The 24,529-nt window shown below is 44.8% G+C and overlaps 1 protein-coding gene across 3 annotated transcripts; it reads right to left on the bottom strand.

Annotated features, from left to right (window-relative positions):
* Positions 1-927: 927 nt before the first annotated feature.
* Positions 928-16,794, bottom strand: TNFAIP3 (TNF alpha induced protein 3). 3 transcript variants are annotated; one of them, XM_029223995.1, is made up of 9 exons: positions 16,523-16,794; positions 12,847-13,156; positions 9,349-9,539; positions 8,557-8,704; positions 8,222-8,392; positions 6,937-7,117; positions 4,889-5,793; positions 3,811-3,992; positions 928-3,085 (listed from the first exon to the last, which is right to left on the bottom strand). In XM_029223995.1, exons 2-9 carry the CDS (start codon positions 13,139-13,141, stop codon positions 2,801-2,803), a joined length of 2,358 nt encoding a protein of 785 aa, XP_029079828.1. In that variant the 5' UTR covers positions 13,142-13,156; positions 16,523-16,794; the 3' UTR covers positions 928-2,800. The 3 variants fall into 3 exon arrangements, 2 of the variants coding, with proteins under 2 accessions (XP_029079828.1, XP_029079827.1); XM_029223994.1 differs by lacking the exon at positions 16,523-16,794 and having other exon boundaries at positions 12,847-13,944; XR_003793723.1 differs by lacking the exons at positions 928-3,085; positions 16,523-16,794 and having other exon boundaries at positions 3,814-3,992; positions 4,302-5,793; positions 12,847-13,944.
* Positions 16,795-24,529: the final 7,735 nt, after the last annotated feature.

The following is a 24,529-nucleotide window of genomic DNA, read 5'->3' as shown; positions in this document are numbered from 1 at the left end:
GAAAACAAAAGCAATGGGACTCTGTATAGTGGAAAATGTGAGAAATTAGAATACAAACTTAAGAATTGGATGGTATTAAAAATAATTTAGCTGGGTGTAATAATGGTGGTTATAGAAAAAGAACCTATTCTTAACAATCAGAGATGCACACTGATGTATTTGTGTGAGGACACAATATCTGAAATTTGCTTTAAAATAATCCAGAAGAAAAAAGAGGTGACAGATGAAACAAATTTGGCAAGATGTTTCTAACTGTTGAAACGGGATGAGAGATATATGGGGGTTCATGATACTCTTATCTGTTTTCTTGTATGTTACAATTTTCCACAGTAAGTTTAGAAATATTATAAATATTTCTTTAAATGCATGGTTCTAAAATCTGGCTGATGATCAGAATCTCCTGGGCAGCTTTAAAAAAAAGAGAGATTCCAGGAGCTGCACAGTCCTTCGGCATCAATCTTCTATAGGTACATTTGTACTGGGTGGAAGAACGGGCCGTTTATAATTTCCCAGGACTCTGGTGCCGCCGGTCCTCATGGCCATCACAGTCATAGGTCGCCTCTTCTAAGATCTGACCCAGAGGTCTTATACTCCTTCCTCCCCTCTGATTTCTTTCCTTCCCGTCTCTCTCTGCTCCGCCCCCTTGTCTTTTCTCTCTGTACTTAAGGCTGAGGGCAGGAAACTTCAGAGGAGCACAGGTAACAGGCACTGGCACATCTTTCCTACTTCCCTCTGGGCCTCCATGTTTTCCCTGTTAAACCAGATGCCTTACCCTTAACAGTAAGTTCTCTTAATACCTATGGGTGAGAGATGTACCCCCTGCCCAGGTGTTCCTTGAAATAAAGTTGTTTGGGAAGTGTGGTCTTAATATTGGGGCCTTTTTCTTTCATCATTCGTAAACAGAAAACATCAACATTTGTTCTTAAATAATTTACTTTTTAATCTTGACTTCTGTGAAAAGTTACATTTAAATTTAGGAAAACTTGAAGAAAGCCAATAGAGAGTCAACAGTTTTCTATCAGAGACAACTAAATGTGCAAATTTCAAATGTCTTCTATAATAAGTATAAATAATCCCATTTATTCACATTAAGAATGAAAATATTGATACACAAAATATTAAAATAGCAACTTTAAAAGAACTAAATGAAAACACTGAAGTTTATGTGAAATCTTTAGAAAGACATTATAAAGAGATCTGTCAAGGAAAAAGGCTTATGGTATCTCAAGGGGAAAACACATCACATAGGACAAGTAAAGACTATGGAGAGTTAGTTACAGATTGCCAAAATTTTCAGGTTCTAAGTCCAGACCCCCCCCCAAAAATAGCAGCCTTTACCTCTGGGGACAATGTGTTTCCCTTCCTTTTTTTTCTAGAACAAGTATGAGAGTAACACAAAACACACAGAGAAACTGCAGGCCAAGGACAGAAAGAAATTTCCTCGTACTCATGGTTACAAGGTTGTGCTGTCCCAATGCTAAGGTGGCCACAAGGTCACTGCCCTGCACCCCAGCACACAGCATTAACACAGCAAACAAAACCATCACCAAAGGCTCCAGATTTCCCCGTGACCTTCTCCAATCTCATCCCCGCTCCTTCCCAATCGTCTCTCTAAGGAGGTAGGATACGCAGAAGCATCTACACACTGTGGAGAATGGTTTCTCATCAGAGGGCTGGGAAGTGGCTCTGACCAAAGTTTCACGAGGAAGCGTGAGAGTTTAATGAATTTATTTGCGATGCGACTTCTTCTTTCCAAAATGTGTGGAAAAGGTCGACTCCCCTACTGTGGTGAGGAGTTTGCTGTGTCTATAACATGACCGAAAGCCAGTATGTTATCTCAAGAAGACAGTATAGCAATTTCTGCAGACCAGAACAGCTTCACTTAAATAACCTTAAAGTTTGCAATAAAATAAATAAAGTGATTACACAGACACAAGAGTCTGCTGGTGGAGTTCAGGCGGGCTGTGTCTACGAGTCGTGCTTGCCCCTACAACAACCAGAAAATAGGTTATTATTATCAGTCAGTCTTCTTACTTAAACTTCTAGGGCAGCAGCGCAACGTAACAAACAAAATTCCCTCATATGTAACATAAGGGGCCATTATATGTGTAACCAGGTGTATGCTCACCTCAGTTCAAGTTAAGCTTTAGAAGTAAAGACAGTGATAACCAAAAGAGTTACACATCTGCCCACTGAGAATATTCTGGGTCTTACAAGGTGCATATTGTAAAGAGCAGCTGGTGTGCTTTTCACCGTGGACTTGTTCAGTCTCAGCAGCCTCAGCATCACAGTCTGTGGACGGTTTTGCCGTGTCCGTGGGGAAGGAACGACGCAGGTAGGGCGAAACCGTGAACGACCGGCACTTTGAGCCTGCCCGTTATCCCTGAGCTTCCCGAGCTTCCGGCACAGGGCCTGTGGGCCTCAGCTCCCCATCTCCGAGAAATGCTGATGGAGGGCAGGGGGACTGGCTCCGAGTTTCCCAGCCCACCTGACCTGCGTCTTTTCCCTTTTCTCTAAAGATGAGGCAGCAGTCCTGGCACGCGTTCTGAGTCCATGAGGTTCCTGGCCGCCTGCTTGGAAGGAGAGGCGCGGGCTGAAGCCCACACAACCCGCGGCCAGTCACACACTTTGCTCAGATTCCAGGCCGGTGACCGAGAGCTTCTTTCTTGCCCTGCTCAGAGACACCCTGGCCCACCGTGCAGGGCCGGACCCTCGGGTGGCACCGGGGCGCTGGGAGCACAGCGCCACGCGGGCTAAGGCTCCAGGCCCCTCCGGGCTGGGGCTGGCCCCCTGGGTCAGGTTAGCCGTACATCTGCTTGAACTGAAAGCACTCGTTGCAGTAGCCGTTGCACTTGGCGTTGCCGAAGTGCTCACAGGCGGGGGCCCGGCAGCGCTGCGTGGGGGGCTCCTCAGGGACGGGCTCGGGCCGCCGGGCACTGGCGGCCACGCGCTGGCCGAGGTGCTGGCACTCCATGCACAGCTCCTGGTTGCAGCAGGCCAGCATGTTCCTGCAGGTGGCCCGCGTGCACTTGGACCAGGAGGTGCTCTGGGTGGCTCGGGGCAAGTCTCTGTGCTGGCTCGCCCTCTGGGTGGAGAGAGCAGAGAAAACCACTGTCACATTCATTGTTCAGGGACCACACGGTGCCATCTCATCCGACGGTGTGGGTTCTACAAAGGGCTGGGTGTGGCGAAGGGCACCTGCCTGACCAAGCGGACAGGGGGCGGTCTATGGACGGGAGCCTCCAAGGACCTTTCCTCCCCATCCCAAGAAAACAGATCTGGCCCCAGGGAGGCCCGGTGGAACCACCATCCCTAACACGGAGGCCGGCAAAGGCTGGCCCGGCTCGCTTCCGTCCGGATTAATACTAAGGTGCCCTCATTTAGACAGATTCCCTACCACCCTCCAACCAGTAGGAGAGGCATCTATCCATGAATGTTTGCTTTTCTTATATGCCAGTAAGTGGAGGCACCTGGGATGTTCTGCCTTTTCCTTCCATCTCATAATAAGGGGATTACTTAAGAAAGTCTGCACTTCTGCTACAAATGCAAGAAGTCTCTGATCGCCGTTTGGCTTTTCGGAGGCTTTAACGGGTTTTATTCCACGGCTGGTTTTATTTGCTTCTTAAAATGAACCTAAAGTAAACTTAGGCCATGAAAATCAATAGGAACTGCTGTGCTTCCAGCCCTGGGGGCCAGGCTGACTTTTCCCCTGGTTTTTCCCTGGAACTCAGCAGGGAAGAAAGCCTGCTTATTGCTCTGGCAAGGAGGCGGGGCCCACAGGAGAGGGGGACGTCCCTCAAGATGTCTCACCAGCTGCTCTTCAGTCCTTTTCGCTTCATGAAATCTCTGGTTCTGAGCTTCGATGAAACACTTCTGACAGTATCCTTCAAACACACTGCTTCCGAGGGCGCCGCATTCCCTGCCCAGGCAGGGGACAGTGTTCTGGAACCTGGAGGCCGTGGGGCTGGCTTTCCCTGAGGCAGGGACAAAATCTACAAGAGAGCAGAGGCTCATCAGTAACACGTACGGTTCACCAAGTGGACAGATGCTGACATCAGGGAAACAGACAGGTTCCTAATACAGATTAGACCAGCTGCGCTCTACCTACGAGAGCAACCTTTCAGAAACCTAGCAAAATAACCAACAGAAATAATACTATAATAAAAACATCTTTGACTTTACAGATCTCTCCCTTTGGAACAGGCCGCACTGGTCGGTCACAGGAACAGAACAAGCAGAGACATTAAGTGCCCATCCTTCTTTCAAATTTGAGATTTCAAAAACCACAAATGGACTCTTACGACGTCAGTGAAGGCCGCTCTCTTTCCAGCTACCACTCATCAGGTTTTGAATTTTCTCTAGTATGCCAGAGTTTCAAAAGAAGTCTCATCTAAATTCTACCTTACAAACACTACACCACATGACCTTATAAAAACAAATTCTCTGAACTCTGCCCACAGGGCTCTTGTGGGTTTTGGAACATGCTGTTCTGTACTTTTGCTTCCAGGTGTGCCGGCAGAGCCACTGTGACTGTCCCCCCAACGCAAAGCACACTCAACGCCACAGCCCTTTCTTGAAAGGGCTCCCTTCTTGAATTTCAGGGGCAAACTGCCTTCTACAAGGGTTTTTTTTTTTTTTTTTTTTTTTTTTTGCGGTACGCGGGCCTCTCACTGTTGCGGCCTCTCCCGTTGCGGAGCACAGGCTCTGGATGCGCAGGCTCAGCGGCCATGGCTCACGGGCCCAGCCGCTCCGTGGCACGTGGGATCCTCCTGGACCGGGGCACGAACCCGTGTCCCCTGCATCGGCAGGCGGACTCCCAACCACTGCGCCACCAGGGAAGCCCTACGAGGGGTTTTGAAACAGGGGTGAAACCCATCCTCTCACTCACGTTTATTTTCTCTGTACTCGATGAAACACAGCGTGCAGAAACCTTTGTTCTCTGGAGTCCCAAAGTACATGCAGCCCGCTTTCCTGCACTTGCTTGTCCCTGTCCTGTCCCCTGGAGTCCGTGCGGCCGAGGAGCGGTGGCCAGAGGGAGCCTCAGGCCCGGCTCTGCGGCAGGCGTGCGGGGAGAGGCTCTGTGCGAGCTGTGAGGGGTCAGACTTGGAGCGCTGGTGGCAGGAGAGGGGGCTGCTCGAGCTGAGGTTCGGGGCGGGCTCGGCTGTAGTCCTTTTAAAGCAAGCACTGCAGATCCCATTAAACGTCCTGGTGACGTCCTGGAGGCAGGCTCGGCACTTGCCAGGGTCGAGATGCTGCGCAGGGTCCGAGGGGTGGCCCGCGGGAAGCTGCCGGGCGTTGTGGCATCGCTCGCAGAAGCCATTGTGCTGCACGTTGAGGGTGAAAGGGCAGCCGGGGCTCCTACACTTCATGGCCGTGGTCTCGCTGAACAGGAAGAGGCTGGGTGCTGTCGGAGGGGCTGAGTGGGGACCCCCGGCGGGCTCCTCGGGGCTCCAGGCCTCCCCCCGGGAGGCCCCGAGCACCAGGCGGGGCAGCGCTTCAGGGCCCGGCTTGGAGTTGGGCTTTGGGGCTTTGGTTTGTTTCTTTTGCCGCCTCTCCGAGCACTCGTGGCACAAAGGCTGGGTGTTCACGGACATGAAGAAAGGGCAGTTGGGCGTTTCGCATTTGATGTCCATGAGAGAAAGCTGGGGGACGGAAGGTTCCAAAGGATTCTGGGGGTGCATGTCTCTCCGCCCCTGCTCGTGGTTTTCCTGCCACTTCTTGTACTCGTGCTGGACAAGTTCAAAGTAATCATCTACCAGGTTTATTTCTTTGGGTAAGTTAGCTTCATCCAACCTAAAGACCACAAGGAAAAAACATGAGACCACACACACACACACACACACACACACAGCTTTACACCACTAGATCATAGAGCAAACTTTTAAAACGCGGACTGTGGTAATAACTTCATAACCATTCACTGAAATGCAGCCTGTGATGAAGACTTTGCACCTCTAACGTAACACAGTCCAATACTGTTGAGAAGACGTCATTATTTTGAGAATCAGTCTTATTTAATTAATTTTGGTCCAGCCCAAATTATAGATAATTCTAAAGAAAGGGCTACTCAGGGGCTGCTTCTACACTTAATTACCCTCTTCCTCTTTGAAAAAGTCACTTTTACTTTCTAGCTTCTCAGAGACCAAATTTCTAGTGAAATGTTATTCAAGGTATTCATTTGGGAAGAGCTTACTTTATAGTACAAACTACCTTGTAATGTGTTCTGTATTTTTCTTTATCAATTTACTTTATTAATTTTAAACGTGCACCTGGTCTCTATTAGCGGTAACCGCCACGAGCAGTAACTAAGAGGCAGACACACCATCAGGCGTTACATACTGACTTCTGACTCTGTAACTTGTTCATCTCCACTTTGAGAAACCGATTCTCTTAGGCCTTCTCGGTCTTGTGCATTTCAAAGTTCTAGGAAATGGGCATCTCTTTATCATCAAGCCAGTGTTTACAATTTTGATACCTGTACAACCTGTACTCTGGGTCTCTCCTCCCCACCCCATGCGGCCAAGTCACGTGCCTGCCACATAAACACATTCTACAGCCCAGTCTGCGTCTGGTGTGTCTGCCTTACCCAGAAGCCAGGAGAATGAGTGTTTTGTCTCTAAGAATTTTCGCTTGCTAGTCTAGCACTAGGGCAATTAAAAAAAAAAAAAAACCCATCCTCGATGTGAACGCACTTTTTAAAGCCACAGGGCTGACACTCAGCATCCAGATATGCAGAAAAATCATTTTGGATAAATTACTTGTTCCCATTTGAAACCCAAGTTAGTGCTACCTGGAGTGATTGTCTCTGACTCACACACAAGCCCCTAAACTTGTTTCACGCTGGAGGAAACCAGCTTCAAATAACTTTACTGTTGGTCTTTAGGGTAGCAGCAGCTTAAAGATGACAAAGCATAGAGCGAAAAACAAACTGCTTACTTTGCAGCGTTAATTAAATGGGTGGTGCCATGGTCCCAGCCTTGAACAGGGATTTCTATCACCATCAAGTACTCTTTCAGGAGCTTTTCCTTCATCTCATTTTCAGGATCTGTCAAAAAGTGAACTTTTAAGTCTTCGAATCTTCCTCTCTCTCTGTTAACAAGTGGAACAGCTCGGATTTCTGAGGGAAAAAAATAACACATCAGCAAAATATGATTCTACTAAATGAGATTATGTGTGAGGCCATATATATAACAACTACATTTTGAAAATGCAGAAAGGATACAATTACAGAGGGGAAAAGTATTATCTAGCCACAAAATCAAATGGGGAAACAAACTGTACTAAACTCTAATAAAAAACACACGGCTGGGACTTCCCTGGTGGCGCAGTGGATGAAAATCCGCCTGCCAATGCAGGGGACACAGGTTCCAGCTCTGGTCCGGGAAGATCCCACATGCCGCGGAGCAACTAAGCCCGTGCGCCACAACTACTGAGCTTGCGCTCTAGAGCCTGTGAGCCACAACTACTGAGCCCATGCACCTAGAGCCCGTGCTCCGCAACAAGAGAAGCCACCGTAATGAGAAGCCCTCGCACCGCAGCGAAGACCCAATGCGGCCAAAAAGAAATAAAATTTAAAAAAACCAAAAAACCCCCACATGGTTTCCAGGACGCCCACAGCACATTAAGCAGCCTGGAGGCAGTAGGTCTTACTGGTCAAATCCCACACTCAGAACCAGACCGACCTGGGTTCGAGTCCTGACTTTGCTACCATCCATCTCTGTGACATCAGGTAAGTTATTGAACTTCTCTGAGCTTCAAGTGCCTCATCTGTACTATAAGGTTACTGCATCCACAGGGATGCCGTGAAGATGAAATGAAATAAAATAACGTACCTAAGCATTTGTAAAGTGCCTTATTAGTTCCTCATTAAGCTATTACAATAATAGCTAACCTGCCAGACATTTACCTGCCCCATGCCAGGCACTGTATTACGGGGCTAATTAAGAAATGGCAGCAGTAATATACATTATCTCCTACTTGCCACTAACATGCTGAAAGAGCTTCCCAAACTATAGACAAAAAGTTGGGGGCGCATTACGATGACTGCTATTACATCACTGTTGCTAAACAACTGACAGAACACTGTATTTAAATGAAACTAATATACTTAAATGAGACTTTCAATAAGAAGCAAAAGAGCAAACGCTGATGTTCAGGAGGAACGGGGTGTACCAGTATCTACCAGCAAGTACAAATGTGAATAGATGCTCAGTTTTCTCACCAGGTCCACTGTCCTTCATGGTCACCAGGGGTACAAAGTGTTGGCTGTCGTAGCCGAGAATGATGGGGTATCTGTAGCATTCCTGGGCAGGCCAGTGGAGAGGCAAGTAAATTCCGCCCACCTTCAAAGGAGCGAAATTGGAACCCGATTCCAAACTTCTCAACATTTTGTCTGTTTAAGGAAAGAGAAAGAAAAGATAAGGCCCTCCGCGGCTTTCATCAGATTCCATTTAACTGTGGTCTCCTGTAACTTTGGTAGCATGGGTTTTCCTAAGAGGTAAAGCACTAAAGCTGAAAAGCACTTAAATACAGATAAGCCATCAGCAGGCATCTCACCTGAAATGACAATGATCGGCCTTCTGAGGATGTTGCAAAGGACAAATATGTGTATTTCTTCCAGTGAATTATACTGCAGTCCACTGCGGGCCACTGGTATGTCCGTGGATGCCATATTGACAAGGCTGTCCCATTCATCAGTCCAGTTCTAAGGGGACAGAAAGGAAATCATTGAATGTAGTCTGCACTAAAAAACAATTCTGGCTTCACTCTATAATTTATCACTTGTATCACTCAGCTTGCTTTTACCTTTTCTTGAAATTATCATTTAAACGATCACCCTTTTGTCCCCACTTTGGTTTTCTTCCCTTACTTTTTTCCACTACAAGGCAAACTCTAAAGTAGGGGAGGATGGGGACAGCACCTGCTTTCAAAAAAATCCCTAATGAGGCATAATGTCAACGCTCCTCATCCAAATGTGCACAAAAATCCCAAACTTGTGACTGAAAATGGGGAGGCACCCGTCTGAATTTGATTGGCTGGCTCAGTAAAGCATGAGAAGGGCAATCAAACTGAAAAACAACTAAAACACCACAGGGAAGCCCGAGATCAGAAAGATCATTCTAAAATGACTCCCCAGCTGGGAAGCTGCTGCCCTGGAGCCTCCCAGCAGCGACAAGAGCCTCAGGTCCATCCCACAGGAGGTTTCTGGTGTTTTCCATTGACTCTGCTTTGCCAAGTTCATGTGACCCGGCAAATCACATGCTCCTTGAGAGCAGGGACTGGCCAAAGGTACTGTTTTGCCACCATGGAGCTCCGTCAATAGATGCTGGATGAGGAAACACAACATACCCGGGTATCGTAGCAAAGCCCCGTTTCCACGAATTCCTGAGACTTAAGAGACTCCAGCTGCCAGCGGAATTTAAAGTTGCGGGTGTCCGTCTCCTTGAGGGTGCTGAAGAGCGCCTTCCTCAGGACCAAGTCTGTGTCCTGAACACCCCACATGTACTGGGAAGCAGCGTGCATGAGGCAGTTTCCGTCACCTGAGGACAGAAGGGAAGCCAATTCAAGCAATCTACATCCAAGGCCTAGCAGGGGTTTACAGAATAAACTAGCCTTACGGCTACCATGCGGGGACCCAATAGCGCTTGTGAGAAACGCCAGTGGTTTAATGTCTTAGTCGAAGGGCCAACTGGTAACATTTCACAAGGAGATGACAGCTTTAACGAAAAAAACATATATCATTCTTTTAACTCTTATTTTTCATGAATGATACTAACAGCCAAGGAACCAGGGAGTGAGAGTCAGGAGCCCTTGGTTCCAGCCTGGCTCTGCCCTAACTAGTTTAGGTGAACTTGGGGGGAAATTCCTTAACCTCTGAGTATTTTTCCTCTTTGGAAATGAAGACATTGGATTATGATCTCTGAAGTCCATTCCTTTCTAACATGCCTTGCTTTTCTGGCTAAGACGCTGGCACTATTGCTCTCTGACTCTGAGAGAGAACCCCCAGGGTAACATGCTCAAACCAGGAAGCTGGTCTGGCTCCATTTACTAGACAGGGACGGCCTGGCCATGACTCAGTGGTACATGACTTGACCATCCCACCACAGCCTTTGGGGCCTGGGAGCTTCCTCTCCTGGTCTGTAAAGTGGGAGTGAGAAGACTGAATTACCTACTGCCTGCCCACCCCACCCCCAGAAATGCCTTGTGTGAACCTGCCTGTTAGCAATTAGAGTCCTTTTTCAGAGTTTAAAGAGGGCCTCGATGTCTACATTTGAAAATAATTCAGTGTTTAGGGCTGGCACTTGAAGAATTTTGAGGCTTTTGAGGAAAAGATAGGTCTAATTTTATTCTATCACTTTGTTACTTTTATAGGTTAAAATCCACAATTCATGAGACTGCATTGCTTTTTGAACTCCAAAGAATAAACATTTTGGAGGTCTGTTTAATATTAAAAAAGTTAACTCCTTAGTCTCTTTTGGGAAGTGCATAATTGTTTTTATAAAGAAAAGTTCAATCGTGTTCTTACATTGTTCTACGGGGCATTAAAGCTATTTGAAATTTTATCAAATCTTAATTATAGTCAACTGTAAACAACAACAACAACAACCCCTCAAAAATGTATCCACAGCCAGTATCCGTTCAATTTACACACTTAGAAAAACTAGCTAAATAAACATTCAAACCAATGAACCAAAAAGATCGCTCAAGGCTTGTGTCTTGGCAAGAAATGTAGCAACAACTGCATTCTGTTGAAATTTCCCCTTTGCAAAATCTAGAGCAAAGATAAGGCTTTTTTTCTTCTTGTGCTTACTTTCAGTTCTTTATTGAGATGCACCAGCATAAAATTCCCTAAGTAACATCTGGAATTCCCCAGCGCTAAGTTATTTGACTAGCAATTGAGCAACAGCTATTGTACTTTTTGTTCTGGTGTGTAGACATTTAAAGTGCGAAGTGCACCCTGGACTTTCCAAGTGGGTGTGGTCAGGGTGAGCTGGAATAGGGCTACTCATTATACAAGTGAAATCGCTGCAGCCAATAGACGTTGGAATTTTTCACATGAAGTTTCAATTTTATGCCACCTACTCCCTTCCTCATTCACCACAGTCTCATATCCTCAAATGCAAACTTGTGAATCACCCCCTCCCCAAACAGACCATTGACTTTGTAGAGCGCTCCTATAGGGGGAAGGCTTAAAAAAAAAAGGGCTAATAAAAATCAGACAGGAAAAGTCATTTGTTTCCTTCCTTCCCCTAAATATCTTTTCTTCCTTTTCCAGAATTTTAAGGAATTTTTTTTTCAAGTGGTGAAATAAAAGGATTCTGAGCCTAAAAATCCTTACTTCTCAGAAAATGATATCAGGATGCACTTGCCTTTGTAGTTCTGCTTGTAGTGTGAATCCTTGATTTAAATGACCTATCTTTGCAAAACAAGTATTTACTTTTTATATTCAATTTTTTCTCTTAAGGAACCAGAGCAAGTTAACCCTAAAATCTCAGTTCAGTTCATGATAATACGGTTTTTCTCTTTCCACCACATTTCTAATTTGGCAGAATCTCTTCTTTCCAACTTTCCCACATCTTTTTGTAACCAAATGGGAGAGAGTTAAAACCACAAACTGTCAGGAACATAAACCCCTTGATGATGACTTCACATAATTACCTACTTCTAAGCATCACTTGACTTAATGCCAAGAACAACATAAATACTACATAGCCCCAGTTTTCTTTCTATGTTTCTAAGAATCTATCCTTCAAAAATAAAAGCAAGATGTTAAGGTGATGCTAACTCCCAGAACCAAAGGAAAAAAACATGTCCCTCAATCGTGCCAAGTTACCCAAGTCAAAAATGGCCAAAGTGAATGTACCGATTTATTTAAGTTGATGTTCTTATCATCTCACTGTCAACAAGGATGTACTAATTTTGCCCTTCGACATATTATTTTGATCAGGATGGTTTAGGATTGTCACTGATCTAAGGCCAGGAGCCTTTTGAGAAAAAGGCCTTACTTAAGACTATAAGCAGTCTACTTGCTTCTTGTAATGATTCGCTACATTTATAAAGTAGAATTTTGTATCTGCATTAAACAGTATGCTCGAATGTTTCTGTGATGTGCATACTCTTGCTTAAAGGAAATAAACAAAAGACAAAACAGTAAAGCTTAGAACAGGAAACACCTACTAGTCATAAACGGCCATTGGGTAGACAGTCACAGACAGCAAGAAATGCAGTACAGTACTAGGACTCCCAAAAAAAACATGAAGTAGAGGTCTAAAACCTGCACTAAAAATCTCAAGTATCTTTCTAGTTCGTATCATGGGACTGTGGGCAACAGAACCCAAGTAAGGGAGGAGCTGACAATAGTCACTGGTTAACCCATAAAATGTGTCACTGATTCAAGAAGTGTAAGGCCATCATCACAAGCATTTTCTAATGACAGTGGGAAACGCTACCAGTTTTCACACAATGCTTTCCTTTTGAACTTAAAGCCTTTTGATATTTCCATTACTGGCTAGGGAAGGTATTTCACAGATGATTGAACAGTTGCAAGAATTACATATAGAAGTCATACATACATATCATACACATATACTTAATAGGTGCCTGGTGTCTAGAGGTGCATTCTTAAAGCCTCAGTGCGCTCTGCTGTCTAACATACACTAGAAAATATCCTTAATTAAAGTATTCACAAAACAAGCTTGCTTTCGTTACGTGCCCCTTATAGAATCTCTATACTAAGGTACCTGCGGCCTTAAGAGATTCGATCTGGACTGGTGCTATTACCTTCTAATAAATGGGCACCCAGCCCGGTGGGAGCTACCCCGGCCCCCAGACAAAAGCAGGTCTTACCATTTGTTTTCAGCGCCACAAGCTTCCTGACTTCTCGGCACCAGTTGAGCTTCTTCTGGCTTTCCAGGGAGGCCTGGATGTTTCTGTCGATGAGAGCATTGTGGATGATCTCCCGAAACTGTGGACAAAACTGGCAAGTTCTGAACATTTCCAGCGTGTAGCGGTGCATGGATTTAAAATGGTGAATGATTCCATTGGTAGGTTTAAAAATATCTTCTGGAGTTCTCTCTCTTATCTTCACAGCTTTCCGCATATTGCTCAAATACAAAGCCAGAGGAAGGAGTTGCTCAGCCATGGTGCTCTCCAACACCTGAAGAGAAGGGAAAGAAAACCCCATGCCATCGGCTTTGATATGACTCCTATATACCTGCCTGCAGGAAACCCCAGTGTTTGATCTTGTCATTACCCTAAGCGGTAGGCAAAAGATCTTAGTCACCTCTACTCCCAGGATACTAGCTGGCCCCAAAGATGAACTCACACCGGACTGTTTTAAGTTACATCACTTTTAAAGATTAGTCTAAACAAGAGAAGGAAGGCGAGGAGTGGGCAACGAGGAGGAGGGGAATAACCCATGTTTTCAGTAACATTTGTCAGGGAGCCATGCCTGTCTGTCAGCAACAGGTATGGTGCCTTGTAACCGACTGAAAATCCCACTCCATCCTGATGCCGCTCTGGGGCAGCCACTGGATTTGAGGCGCCCTGAATGCCAGTTACAGGCACAATGTAGTCCTGACAAGTCTGGCTCCTTTCCTAACGGCACCACCGAGCAACCCTCGCTCTTAGGCAAAGTCTTGATTTACCTCTTTCAAGCACTCCCTCCCTATACTGGAAAGACAATAAATATTTTGCGAAAAATCCTGCAATTTTATGCTGCTACCTAGGCTGTTGATTGGACTTTTCTCTTTAGACCCCAAAAGAAATATTTATAAAGCGTATACTTGTAAAATGTATTGTAATATACAAAGAGTTAAACTGAATGTTTTATAACCAACAAAAAAGCTTATTCCCAGCAAGATGTTTTGCAATTTTAAGAGCAAACAGTCAGCGGTCTTTCAGAACCTCTCCACTGAACTTAACAACATCAGAATAAAAAATAGAATAATGATAACAATAATAGAATAATAAATTCTATACTTCCAAGAGGAGATATTGGAAGTACAGAATTATATTCTATATAATTACAGAATTAACTGTATTACTTCAACTCAACCGTCAACCAAATTTTATTATCGTCCTTCAGGTACCAACACTCAGATGGATTTTGCACCCTGTCTTCACTCTGAAATCTTCAAGCATAATCGACTGGTGGAAAGAAATAAAAGTCTGGAAGCAGACAAGGAAAGAAGTTTCAGCCAGAGGGACCACTCAGGACAAATGAAAGAGGAGGGGGGCAAACCCCAGCATCTCCAACCCATGCCAACAGCATGGAATGATGGAATGATGTAATGTGGGATCTTTACAGAGCAGAGCTTTGTGGAGAGCCAGCTCACATTCACTGGCCCTTAGTAGGGTGCCTTGCCATCCATCCTAATTTCCAAGATGAAGACAAAGACATTTTCAGAGCACGAAGAGAGCCCCTAGGAAGTTTCACTGCATTTGTTAATCCCACTCTTGTGTCATACTCTTTACCGGGGCAAGCCTCTAGCTGAGAAAGAAGTTAAACCAATGTAAGAGGGAGAAGAAATCTAGATTACAGAGAAGCCAGTCCTGGTGGGTCTCAGCTCTCTCAAAGTCATTGATAAAACGGTCTAAGTTCTCACGGGCCGCTACAAGACTCTGAGGTTGCTTCTGAGGAGTCTTCTGGTGGTGAATTTAGCTCAGGATTCCTTATCTGATAGCTGGATGATGCCTGGAAGAAGTCATTCTCTGGGTCAAATGGTAATCTCTGCTTTGATGTCAGATATTCCTTGCAGGTGGATTTGGGCAAAATCATGGCAGGACCACAGACACAACGAAGGGACAAAAAGATCACATACACATCCCCTTGGTGGCATGCAAATGCCTCTTTCACGATGTCATTCATTTGTCCATCCATCACTCAGCAAGCACTGCCTGACCACATACTTCTACTGCCTGACCATCAGCTTGTTGCTGAGGCTAAAGATAAAGACAACCTTATTCCCCGGCTTGAAATCACATGACCACCTTAGTCTCCATCTACGGCAACTGTAGGACTGGTCCTGCTCAGGTAGGTCCCACACCATCCAGGGGCAGGGCTTTGCTGAGAAGCCTGGTCTTCCAACACCTGCCCCTTGCTAATCTCAGAACACCACTCCTGTGGTTGCAGAGTGCCTGCTGCCCTCACAAGGAAACAGACAGGCAAGAGGAAGATTTGAAACAAGCTAGTTGTAGCCTCTTTTTTGCTTTTTTGACTCTTCTTTTATCTTCTTCTTCACCTAAGATCTTTCACCAAAGTTCTCAAATAGTGAGAGCTGGAACCATAGGCAAGACGTGCAAATGTCAACATTTGATAGTCCGGTGTCACCTCACTCATAGGTTCAGCCTCGCACCGCCTGCAGAATTGCCTCCTTAAAAGAAATCAAAACCCACTGCCCAACTGCCTAGGACTTGGACTTCTCCATACTTAAGATTAAAGAATAATCTGACCTGTGATAAAGAATTTCTGAGCTATGACTGTAATGTCCTTATATGCAAAGACATACAATATTACCCGTAACATTTCTTTCATGTTGTTACCTCATTGGCTTTTTATCAACAAATATCGACTTTTTAGAAAGTACCCCTCCAAAAATTCAAAAATAGTACAAAGAATTGGAAAAAAAAATAAAGAAGCACTTTAGACCACCAAGACTGAAGCAGTAACTGGCTGTTTAATACTCTGGGACATTAGGGCTGTGGTCCAGAGGACCCTGAAACACTGGTTCTCTCAGAAGGCTGCCCTGAGATACTTGACCAGAGCGGCTTTCCAAGGAAAGAAGATCAGAGGCAGGGAGAACTGAAAACAAAGCGGTCTCAACAAGTTCTGAGCTCCTTCCTTAATACCACGGCTTTCCTGAAAGGCCAGGTGGCAGGATGTGGGACGACCCCGACTGACAAAGACAGTCTGACTGGGGGATAGGGGCCTGCAGATGCTCTAAACTGGAGCCCCCAAAGGCAGGCCGACTACCCACTGCTACACGCATACTTCTCTGACACTGCTTAACTCTCAGTGTCTGCAAGCCGTCCCCGGGAAGTTGAGCTGACCTGGCTCCCCGCCCCCTGGGTTTTGCTGCCCCTGAGACATGCCACACCTTCGGGCTGGTGCTACAACAATCTGGAAAGAGGCCACAGCAGTTTGCAAGGGCTACGTAGCCGTAAGCATGCAGAGCTTGATTCCAAAAAAGACAAGCCAAAGAGCAAAGCACCAATGACCACCCGCGACCAAGCGGCCCCGGGGGCGACTCTCCCCGCAGGCAGCTGCCTTTCAAGTTCTCTGCATTATCTGCAAGAAACAGCTGGCTGGATCCTTGAATCCCGGCTGTCACCCTAACATCTGGCGCGGCCCCCTCAACTCTCAGCAGTTCAGAACCTACAACGGGTACAAACGGCCAACAAACTCCCCTCTGGGTACCCTGCAAAACCAAGGCCAGGTCGACGGAGCCAGCCCGCGGGTCGCTGCCAAACTCGCACCCGCAGCCCTTGCCCGGGGGAGACGGCACAGGGACACGGGGGTTACCTCTTCGGGACACGCGATCCTCTGCAGAAACTCCAAGTCCAGGTCAGGACAGGCGTGCACCGCCGGCTGGGGTCACGGTCGGGGTCGGGGCCAGGTGGAGGCGGCGCCCCATGGACGCCCTGCTCGGGGCTAGTTCGCGGGCCGGCCCGGGGGTGCGGATCTCTGCTGCCGCCGCCGCTGCCGCCGCAGTTTCCCCGGCGGCCGCTCTTGCCGCTCCGCCCCCGCGGCCCCTAGCTTGTTGCACTTGGCCGCCGCCAAGGCTGCAGACTGCCAGTTCTCTTTTTTCCCTTTCTGTTTTACCGCCCGCGGACAACCGGGGATTTCCACCCAGGGACTTTCCAGTCACGTGACGCGGGCCGGGCGCCCGAAGCCGGTGGCCTCCTGCCGCTAGGGGGCGCAGGAGACGCGGGAGGCCCGATGCGCTCCGCCCCGCCCCGTCCCCGCCCCGCCCCGCCTCTCCAGACGCCCGAGAAACTCCTGCGCCCCGCCCCGGGGTGTCCCCGCGTGAGTCACCTGGGCATTTCGGAAGCTGGACTCAACGTCACATCCATGTGGAAATCGCAGTGATGGGAACTGGAAATGAAATAGGTTCTTTTTCTCAGCCGTTTTTCTGCAGAAAATCATCAACTGTGGAGAACAAGAAGGGAAATCATAAAGAAAGAAAACCCTAAAAACCACCACAGGCCTCCGCTGGATTTGCAAAGCTTGGACTGCGCACGTGATGAGCTCGTAGGGGAGCGCCCAACTCTGGGCCCCCGGGGGGATTTCGAGAAAAATATGCAGTCACAGCCCTTGGCCCCTGTCCGCAGCATTCGTGCCAGCCCCGGACCCGAGGCTGGTGAGATGCCGTTTCGAAGTGACGTGAGATCTCGTGGCCCTGCAGCCTCGAAATTCGCAGGGGCAAAGCCAGTCTTAGATAAAATTAGGAATCAGATAAAATTAGGAATCAGAACCACTATCAACCCCGGGCTTCACTTGATTGATTTTCCATCTCCATTTCTGCGTACCAGGGGCCTGGGGGGCATCCCGTTCAGGTAGCATTTCAGTTGAGAAATCACTTCTAGTCCCTTACTGTCCTTGCCACGTCCCCCTAAGATCTTATTAGGAGTCTTTTTAGAGGTGCTGATGGCAGTTCACCCCAAGATGCCAATGGCTGATAATACTTATTACCCTCCCCCCCTCACACCCCCTTATTAAATAGCATTCTAAGGGCAGTGTCTTCACCTAGAGGGTGTCCTGTAGAAATAGGTGTCAGCCACCTTGGCTATGCAGGAACGTGAGTTGTGGAGAGGGGGCACTAGGTCCTTTTGCTGTCTTGGTCTCCCCCTTGGCTCGGCTTATTTTCTAGAATGACTAGGCTAGAACCAGACTGAAGTATTCTGTACCACTGCCCCCTTGTAGGGTTAGGTATACTTGTCAGGCCATATATCTCAAGTTTTGAATTATAAAAATATACTCCTCTCTCCAGTAAGAACCTGCAGAGCCTGGGCTGGAGGCTGCGTGGAGTGTGGTACTTTTCCGGTGGCACTTAGAAGAGAGAGTCAGTAGTGACCAAGGTCCCAGGGCTGGTGCTGGTCATTTGAAACCAGTGGCTGGAGTTTCTTCCAACTCCAAACCTCCTGGTATTTGTCGTCCTCTCATTCACAAATGTTTTCAGCTGCCAACACTCAAACAATTGATAGTCAAGCTAGTAATATAATAATGATAACGGTGATGACGATGCTTATGAAGTCCTTACTATATGCCAGGCTGTAGGCTAAGTGTTTGCAATGCATTCTGCCATTGAAGTCTCACAACCCCACTTTGCAGGTGAAGAAACTGAAGTATAAGAAGCTTACTCCATTTGCCCAAAGTCTACACAATCAGTGGCAGAGCCGTGACTGGCGCTGGGCCTGCCTTACTCCAAAGCCCACATTGTGAGGTCCTCTCAGAAAATAATCACTCTCAGAAAAGATCCTACAAAATTTAAAGTCTCAGGGCCTCTGTTTGTACCCTGGCCACAGCCTCATAAACTTACAGCACTCACTTAACCAGACGTGGACCCTGGGCAGGGGCAGAATATGGTCTTGGGACCCAGACGGGCCTTGGCGTCATCCTCAGGAAACTTTCTGAGCTAGTGGAGATGGTAAAAGATGATGTATGCAAAAGAACATCCTCAATCCTCAGACCACTCTCCCTTTGTGCTCCTTTGGAAACAGAATTTGCCTGCTCTTATGCCTCACGGTCTGGCTCTGGCCCCTCAACTCCTCCTGTAGCTTCCATTGCCCCTTTTCTGGTTTACATCTGCTCCCCGGTTTCATGAGTTCGGAATGCAATAACAGGCATAACAAGCCTGAAAGACCACACTCATATCTGCCACTTCTAGTTGTCCTGAGATCGCTGCTATACCATCTTGCCTGCCAGGATTTGTGACAATGTAATGGCAGTCAGAGGCAGGAGTGGTCTGTAACCCTCAGTTTAGCTCTACCCCCATTTCCATAGTTCTGCCACTGGAATGATGGTCTCTGTGAGGAGGCATTCTTAGCCCTGCCCTTCTCTAGTTTTTACTGTTCTTTCTGTCTTCTAAATCAGAGCTCTGGCCGTGCACTTTTCCTTTTCTAATACTTAATGCGTGGGCGAGACCAATAAGAATTTTCTTGGTAAATCAGAAAGAAAGAGTGGAAGAGGAAGGGAGAGTATAGAAGGAGAAACTCCTTATCAGAAAGGGGATATAAAATTTGGGGAAATCTGTGGAATGAATTGAAACCAGAGAGATATAAAAGCTTTGCAAGGGACTTTAATTTCTGCAATAGACCTTATCAAGGTGAACAGAACTCTGCAAAGAGAAAGGAATATTTATAAACATTGTGTGGACACATAGGAGAGGAGAAAAAAAAAATGTTTCCCTATAAGAGAGAAGAGGAATTCTGGTTATGTGGAGTGTTTTGGTGAGTTCCCAAGTTATGTGTCATTTTTATTGTGGTGCCAACATTCACATGTCGTGAACTTCATACAATGAGCACACATGACCTCTTGGAGTTAGTCCGTGGGACTGTGACTGTGGCCTGTGTGCCTGTAGCACATAATGAAAAAGATGTGCATCCCAAGATAGTGGGGTTGGAGTGGGGGGGGGAAGGGGGCAGGAGAAACCTGATTAAAGAGAGGCAGATGTGACAATTGGGAAGAAGACCCATATCTGGCTCACCTCAAAACTCAGTCCATGAGTCTTTCTTAAGAAACAGCCACAGTGTATTTCTGAAAGTGTATGGAATTCCATGGCTTGGCAATCATGGGTTAAACTAAAATCGAACATTTTGTGTCTGTGGTACAATTGTTCCCCTTTTCCTGGCATTGTTCTCTGTTGAAAAGGGAAATCCATATTAAACGTATTTTGAAATAGCCTTATGTAAGTACGGCAGTTTAGTTATTACAGGGTAGCTTTAAATCCTGCTTCAAATTTTAATAACCCAGGGCTGAGTTTTGAGATTATTGAAGTGTGATGTTTGCACTTTCAAGGCTGTTATCAGGGCTAGTTTTGAGAAGACAATAGAAGTTCTTTGTGGGCTATAACTCCAAGGAGAACTGGGATAATAATGTCACAGGTTTCATCACCCTATGGATGCCAAATTTTCCTGAAATGCTACTTCTTATCTAGGGACCTCAGATCCTCTACAGGGATCATCTGGGGTGAATGGAGAAACCAAGACCCACCACAGGGAAGGGACTTAACTGAGGTAACCCAGTGAGTCACTAGTAACAGGAACCCTCCACTAGAAGGGAGGGAGTTGGTTTAGTGCCAAGTACAACCCCTCTTTACCCTACTTTGCCTGAAAGCATGGGGTACTGAAATCTGAAACTTGTCAGAAAATTCATTCCCCAATGAATTCTGGTTTAACTTTCTGTCAACACTTGGCTGAAACACTTGGCAAAGTAATTTTATTTTACATTATGAATGTAAATATTCAATTCTTGGTTTCATTTCCGTTTCTCTGGAGGCTTCTATTAATGACCCAGTATGAATGATGGCCGAAAGCTCTAAACTGGGTTTTATTAGGAACCAGCTGGTGTGCGGGGTTGGGTTTAATAGTAAGCTGGATGTTAACTGAAATAAATTAGCTCCTGTTGTTTGGAATAGTGCAAGCCATTGTGAAAATTTGCCTTTGATGCGCTGCCTTTTCCTTCATTTGTCTCTCAATTCCCTTCGTCCAGTTTGGGGTGCCCATATCCTACTTCCTTGTCACTCCTGCCTTCTCTCTTCACCTACTCCCCATCAGCATAAGAAAGGATTTTGGCTTTCATTCTCTCCCAGAGGCCTGTTTTCTGGGACTGGCTAATCTAATAAGGTAATTTGTGTCCATTTTCAAAAGCAGATTGCAACGTGTTACTGTGTTATATTTCTTGAGAAACATTCCTATTGACACCAGAACTTCCCAGAGCTTAAAGGTGGAAATTCCAAGCGCCTTAGCAGGCTGGAGGAGAAGGAGCTGTATTTCCATGATTCTGAGAATCCATAGCTGCAAGGCATACCCTGGATTTGATATCAACATGGCAGGTGGGGCAAACAACCTCATCCTATTAAATGTACCCATGTTCTTTCTTTTACTCACTGACTATAGCCTACATTTATTGATGTAATTACATTCCCCCTTCGTCTTCACTGTGTAAAGGAGGAAAGACTTTAGCTCTACACTCCTAGGTTCCATAGCTGGGTGTATGAACTGAAAATAAACTGAAAATAGGCAGATTAACAGGAGAAAAGGTCTACAAATTTATTAATTTTTAATATTATGTGCATGGGGCATCGCAGGAAAAAAGTGTATGTGCCTGAGATGAACCAGCCATTTTCTTCTTTCTTATTTTTTTTAAAATTTTATTTATTTATGGCTGTGTTGGGTCTTCCTTGCTGCGCACGGGCTTTCTCCGGTTGCGGCGAGCTGGGGCTAACTCTTTGTTGCCACGGCATGTGGGATCTTCCCGGACCAGGGCTCCAACCCGCGTCCCCTGCATTGGCAGGTGGATTCTTAACCACCGCACCACCAGGGAAGTCCCCTCTTCTTTCTTATTAGAATGAGTAAACACCAGCAGGGCAGAGGAGCAAGGACTCTCTGCCGGGTGTGCTTATTGTGCATGTTTATGCATGTGTATTATTCTCTTGGTTACAGGGAAGTTGACTAGTCTCCCAAATGAATGTTTAGGTGTTTTAAAATGTTTATTCATGCACTTTAGTTTTAAAAATCCATTTGTAAATCAGTTTACCGTATGCAAAAATATTAACCTTTTGTTTGTTTTATGTTACTGAAAAACGCACTCTTGTTTTCCGAACTGTGTCTGTTGTCATAAAGTCTTAAGACGTTAGCTTTAATTGGTTTCTAGTTTTCATTATAGAAGATTTAGAAACCTAGAAGGAAATTTTACAATTGCCATATTTTTGATATACGCTTTGGAGGCTGCCTGGGTTTTCCACATTGAAATAAATCTGCTGAATCTGTCTTGAGACACGTTCAGGTCTCTAGAGAAAATGGCTAGATAGGCATCATGCTTCATCTCAGAATGAAATGTAACTTTTCTCCTGGAACAAGTGACTTTCATGGTATTTTACAGAAGTAATCCCAGCCCCCCAAACTCAACTTGTTGCATTTCAGCTCTGAAATAAATTCTTAGGAAGAAATACCTTGATTCTTGAAGCTTTCATCGTTGGTTCTTGGCTTCTCTGGTTGAACCAAATAGTACGTCTTTGGTTTGTTCTCAATGATGTCAAACATTCAAACCTGGGCACATGTGAGATTTGAGATAAAAAACAAACATTTTTTTTAATGAAAGAACTTAATTCATATATACGTTCCTGGCTTTGAACTTCAGGAAAATTATTGTACTGCTTGGGTGGCTTGAAAAATTCTTGGCCCTGGGCATTTTAACTATAATCGCTTAGAAACACACAACCTGTTATGTCTTATCCCCTAACTATAGTCGTCTGCTTTATGATGACTGAACTATCCTTGAAGAACTCTGCATGTGGCTGTGCTTTCAAAGTACCTTTCTAGAGCTAAATCAGATGATGTGAATGGAAAACTCTCTATGAGAAAATGTAAATAACCTCCTAAGCTAATGATCGTTTACTTTAAGCCTTAAAGCATCTGTTTGATATTTTCTGAGTTAACACTTATTTTACTTTTTAGTTTTAGTTAAAATTTTTAAGGGCGTAATTTCTGATATAAATCATTTTAGAAACTTTAGGAACTTTAAAACTTTCAGCTGAGCCAAGAGATTATTTTTCACCTTCTTAAATTGGTCTCATTGTGCTCATTTATAAAATGAAAAATTTGGATGCACTAATCCCTAAGAGTCATTCCAACTCCAACATTTGATCCTTCTTTGGTTCTGTCAAGAAAATTGTATATGAATTAATATTCCAGTGGGTTACATTTAATAAGGAAATGTGTGTACAGGGTTTGAATCACACTGCTGTGTTCAAAGCTCAACTCAGCCACTTAACAGCCAAATGATCTTGGGCAAGTTACTTCACTTCTTTTCCTTTAGCTCTATATTTGAAAACTGGAGATAATAATAAGACCTAGGATTATTATGAACATTAAATAAACTAATACATGTGATGTGCTTAGAACAGTGACTGGCACATAGTAATGTTAGTTATTATTAATTGTTCATCTTGACAGAACAATTTGTTTTATTTCAATGTTTGCTTGGACTTAAACATACTAAAAGGTACAACAGGCATTTCATGTTTGTTTTCCATATTTTGGGGGCCGAGTATTACCTTTATTTTGCAAGGTAGTTCAAGAATTCCTTTATACATTTACTTTTTTCCCACAAATATAGAATTATAGAACTATTGAATATTTGTATTTGATGGGACTTTTGAAACCATCAAGACCGATAATTTTCTTTTCTTTCTTTTTTTTGACAATGTTTTAGTTTTTTAATGAACATTTTTTACCCAGCTTTACCGAGGTATAATTGACAAAAAAAAAAGCATATATTTAAGGTAAACGGGATGATTTAGTATATGTATATAGTGTGAAATGATTACCACACCAAGCTAATTAACACATCCATAATCTCACATAGTCACCATTTTGTGTGTGTGGTGACAACACTTAAGATCTACTCTCTTAGCAAATTTCAAAGTATCCAATATATAAAATTATTTTTCAATAAGACATTTTAATTTTTTGATTCATTAAAAAAATAGTACAGTAAACCAATTTTAATTCATATACTCTTATTTTTAATCCACTGAATGTATTTTTATCAGGACCAATTATTTTATGTAAATGACTTGATTTCTTGTCCACATCATAATTTACTTCTTTAAAAAATAAAAATTGTATATATTTAAGGTGTACAGCATGATGTTTTGGTATACAGATAACATATGGTTTTCTTGGTGATGAGAGCACCCGACAGCTACTCTCTTAACCAAGTTTCCAGTATATAATATAGTATTATCAACTATAGTCACCATGCTGTACATTAGATCCTCAGAACTTATTCATCTTATAACTGAAAGTTAATACCCTTTGACCAAGATCTCCCCCTACCCAGGAATCTTAGAATTCCTTGGAGATGATTTGAAGGTCATCCTCAAGCCCATGCAGGATGGGTGAGGAAGGGTGAGCCTCCATGGTCACACCTGATTTCCCAGAAAGGCTTCCATCTACTTTGTATATTGCAATTCCTGATAAGAATTAATCTTATTTTGCACATATCCTCATTTTACAGATGAAGAAACTGAACCCCAACAAGGTATAGTGATATGCCCAGGGACACACAGCAGGTTAATAGCAGACCAGAAATAAACCCCAGGTTTCCAGGTGCCCAACAGACCACATTCTATATCATGCTGCCATGGAAACTTTCAAACGGATTAAAGTAAAAACAAACTCTCACACAACAACCAGAAAACCCCTGAGTATCTCTAGGAAACCAGCACATTTTTACTAAATAGGGTTTCCTCCACTTGATAAAAGCAGTAAAGACTAAACCAAGGGAACTAGAATTTAAAAGTGA

The sequence above is a fragment of the Monodon monoceros genome, unplaced genomic scaffold (assembly GCF_005190385.1).
Source record: "Monodon monoceros isolate NGI ecotype Baffin Bay Population unplaced genomic scaffold, NGI_Narwhal_1 Super_Scaffold_15, whole genome shotgun sequence".
Classification (NCBI taxonomy): Eukaryota; Metazoa; Chordata; class Mammalia; order Artiodactyla; family Monodontidae; genus Monodon; species Monodon monoceros.
This window is presented reverse-complemented; position numbering and strand designations above follow the sequence as displayed.

Coding starts and splice junctions, on each gene's coding strand:
- TNFAIP3 (XM_029223994.1), bottom strand. CDS start 13,249: ATGACAAGATCAAACACTGGGGTTTCCTGCAGGCAGGTATATAGGAGT. Junction 9,540..12,846: donor TGTGGCGCTGAAAACAAATG/GTAAGACCTGCT, acceptor TTCTGTCCTCAG/GTGACGGAAACTGCCTCATG. Junction 5,794..6,936: donor CATTTAATTAACGCTGCAAA/GTAAGCAGTTTG, acceptor TGTGGTCTTTAG/GTTGGATGAAGCTAACTTAC.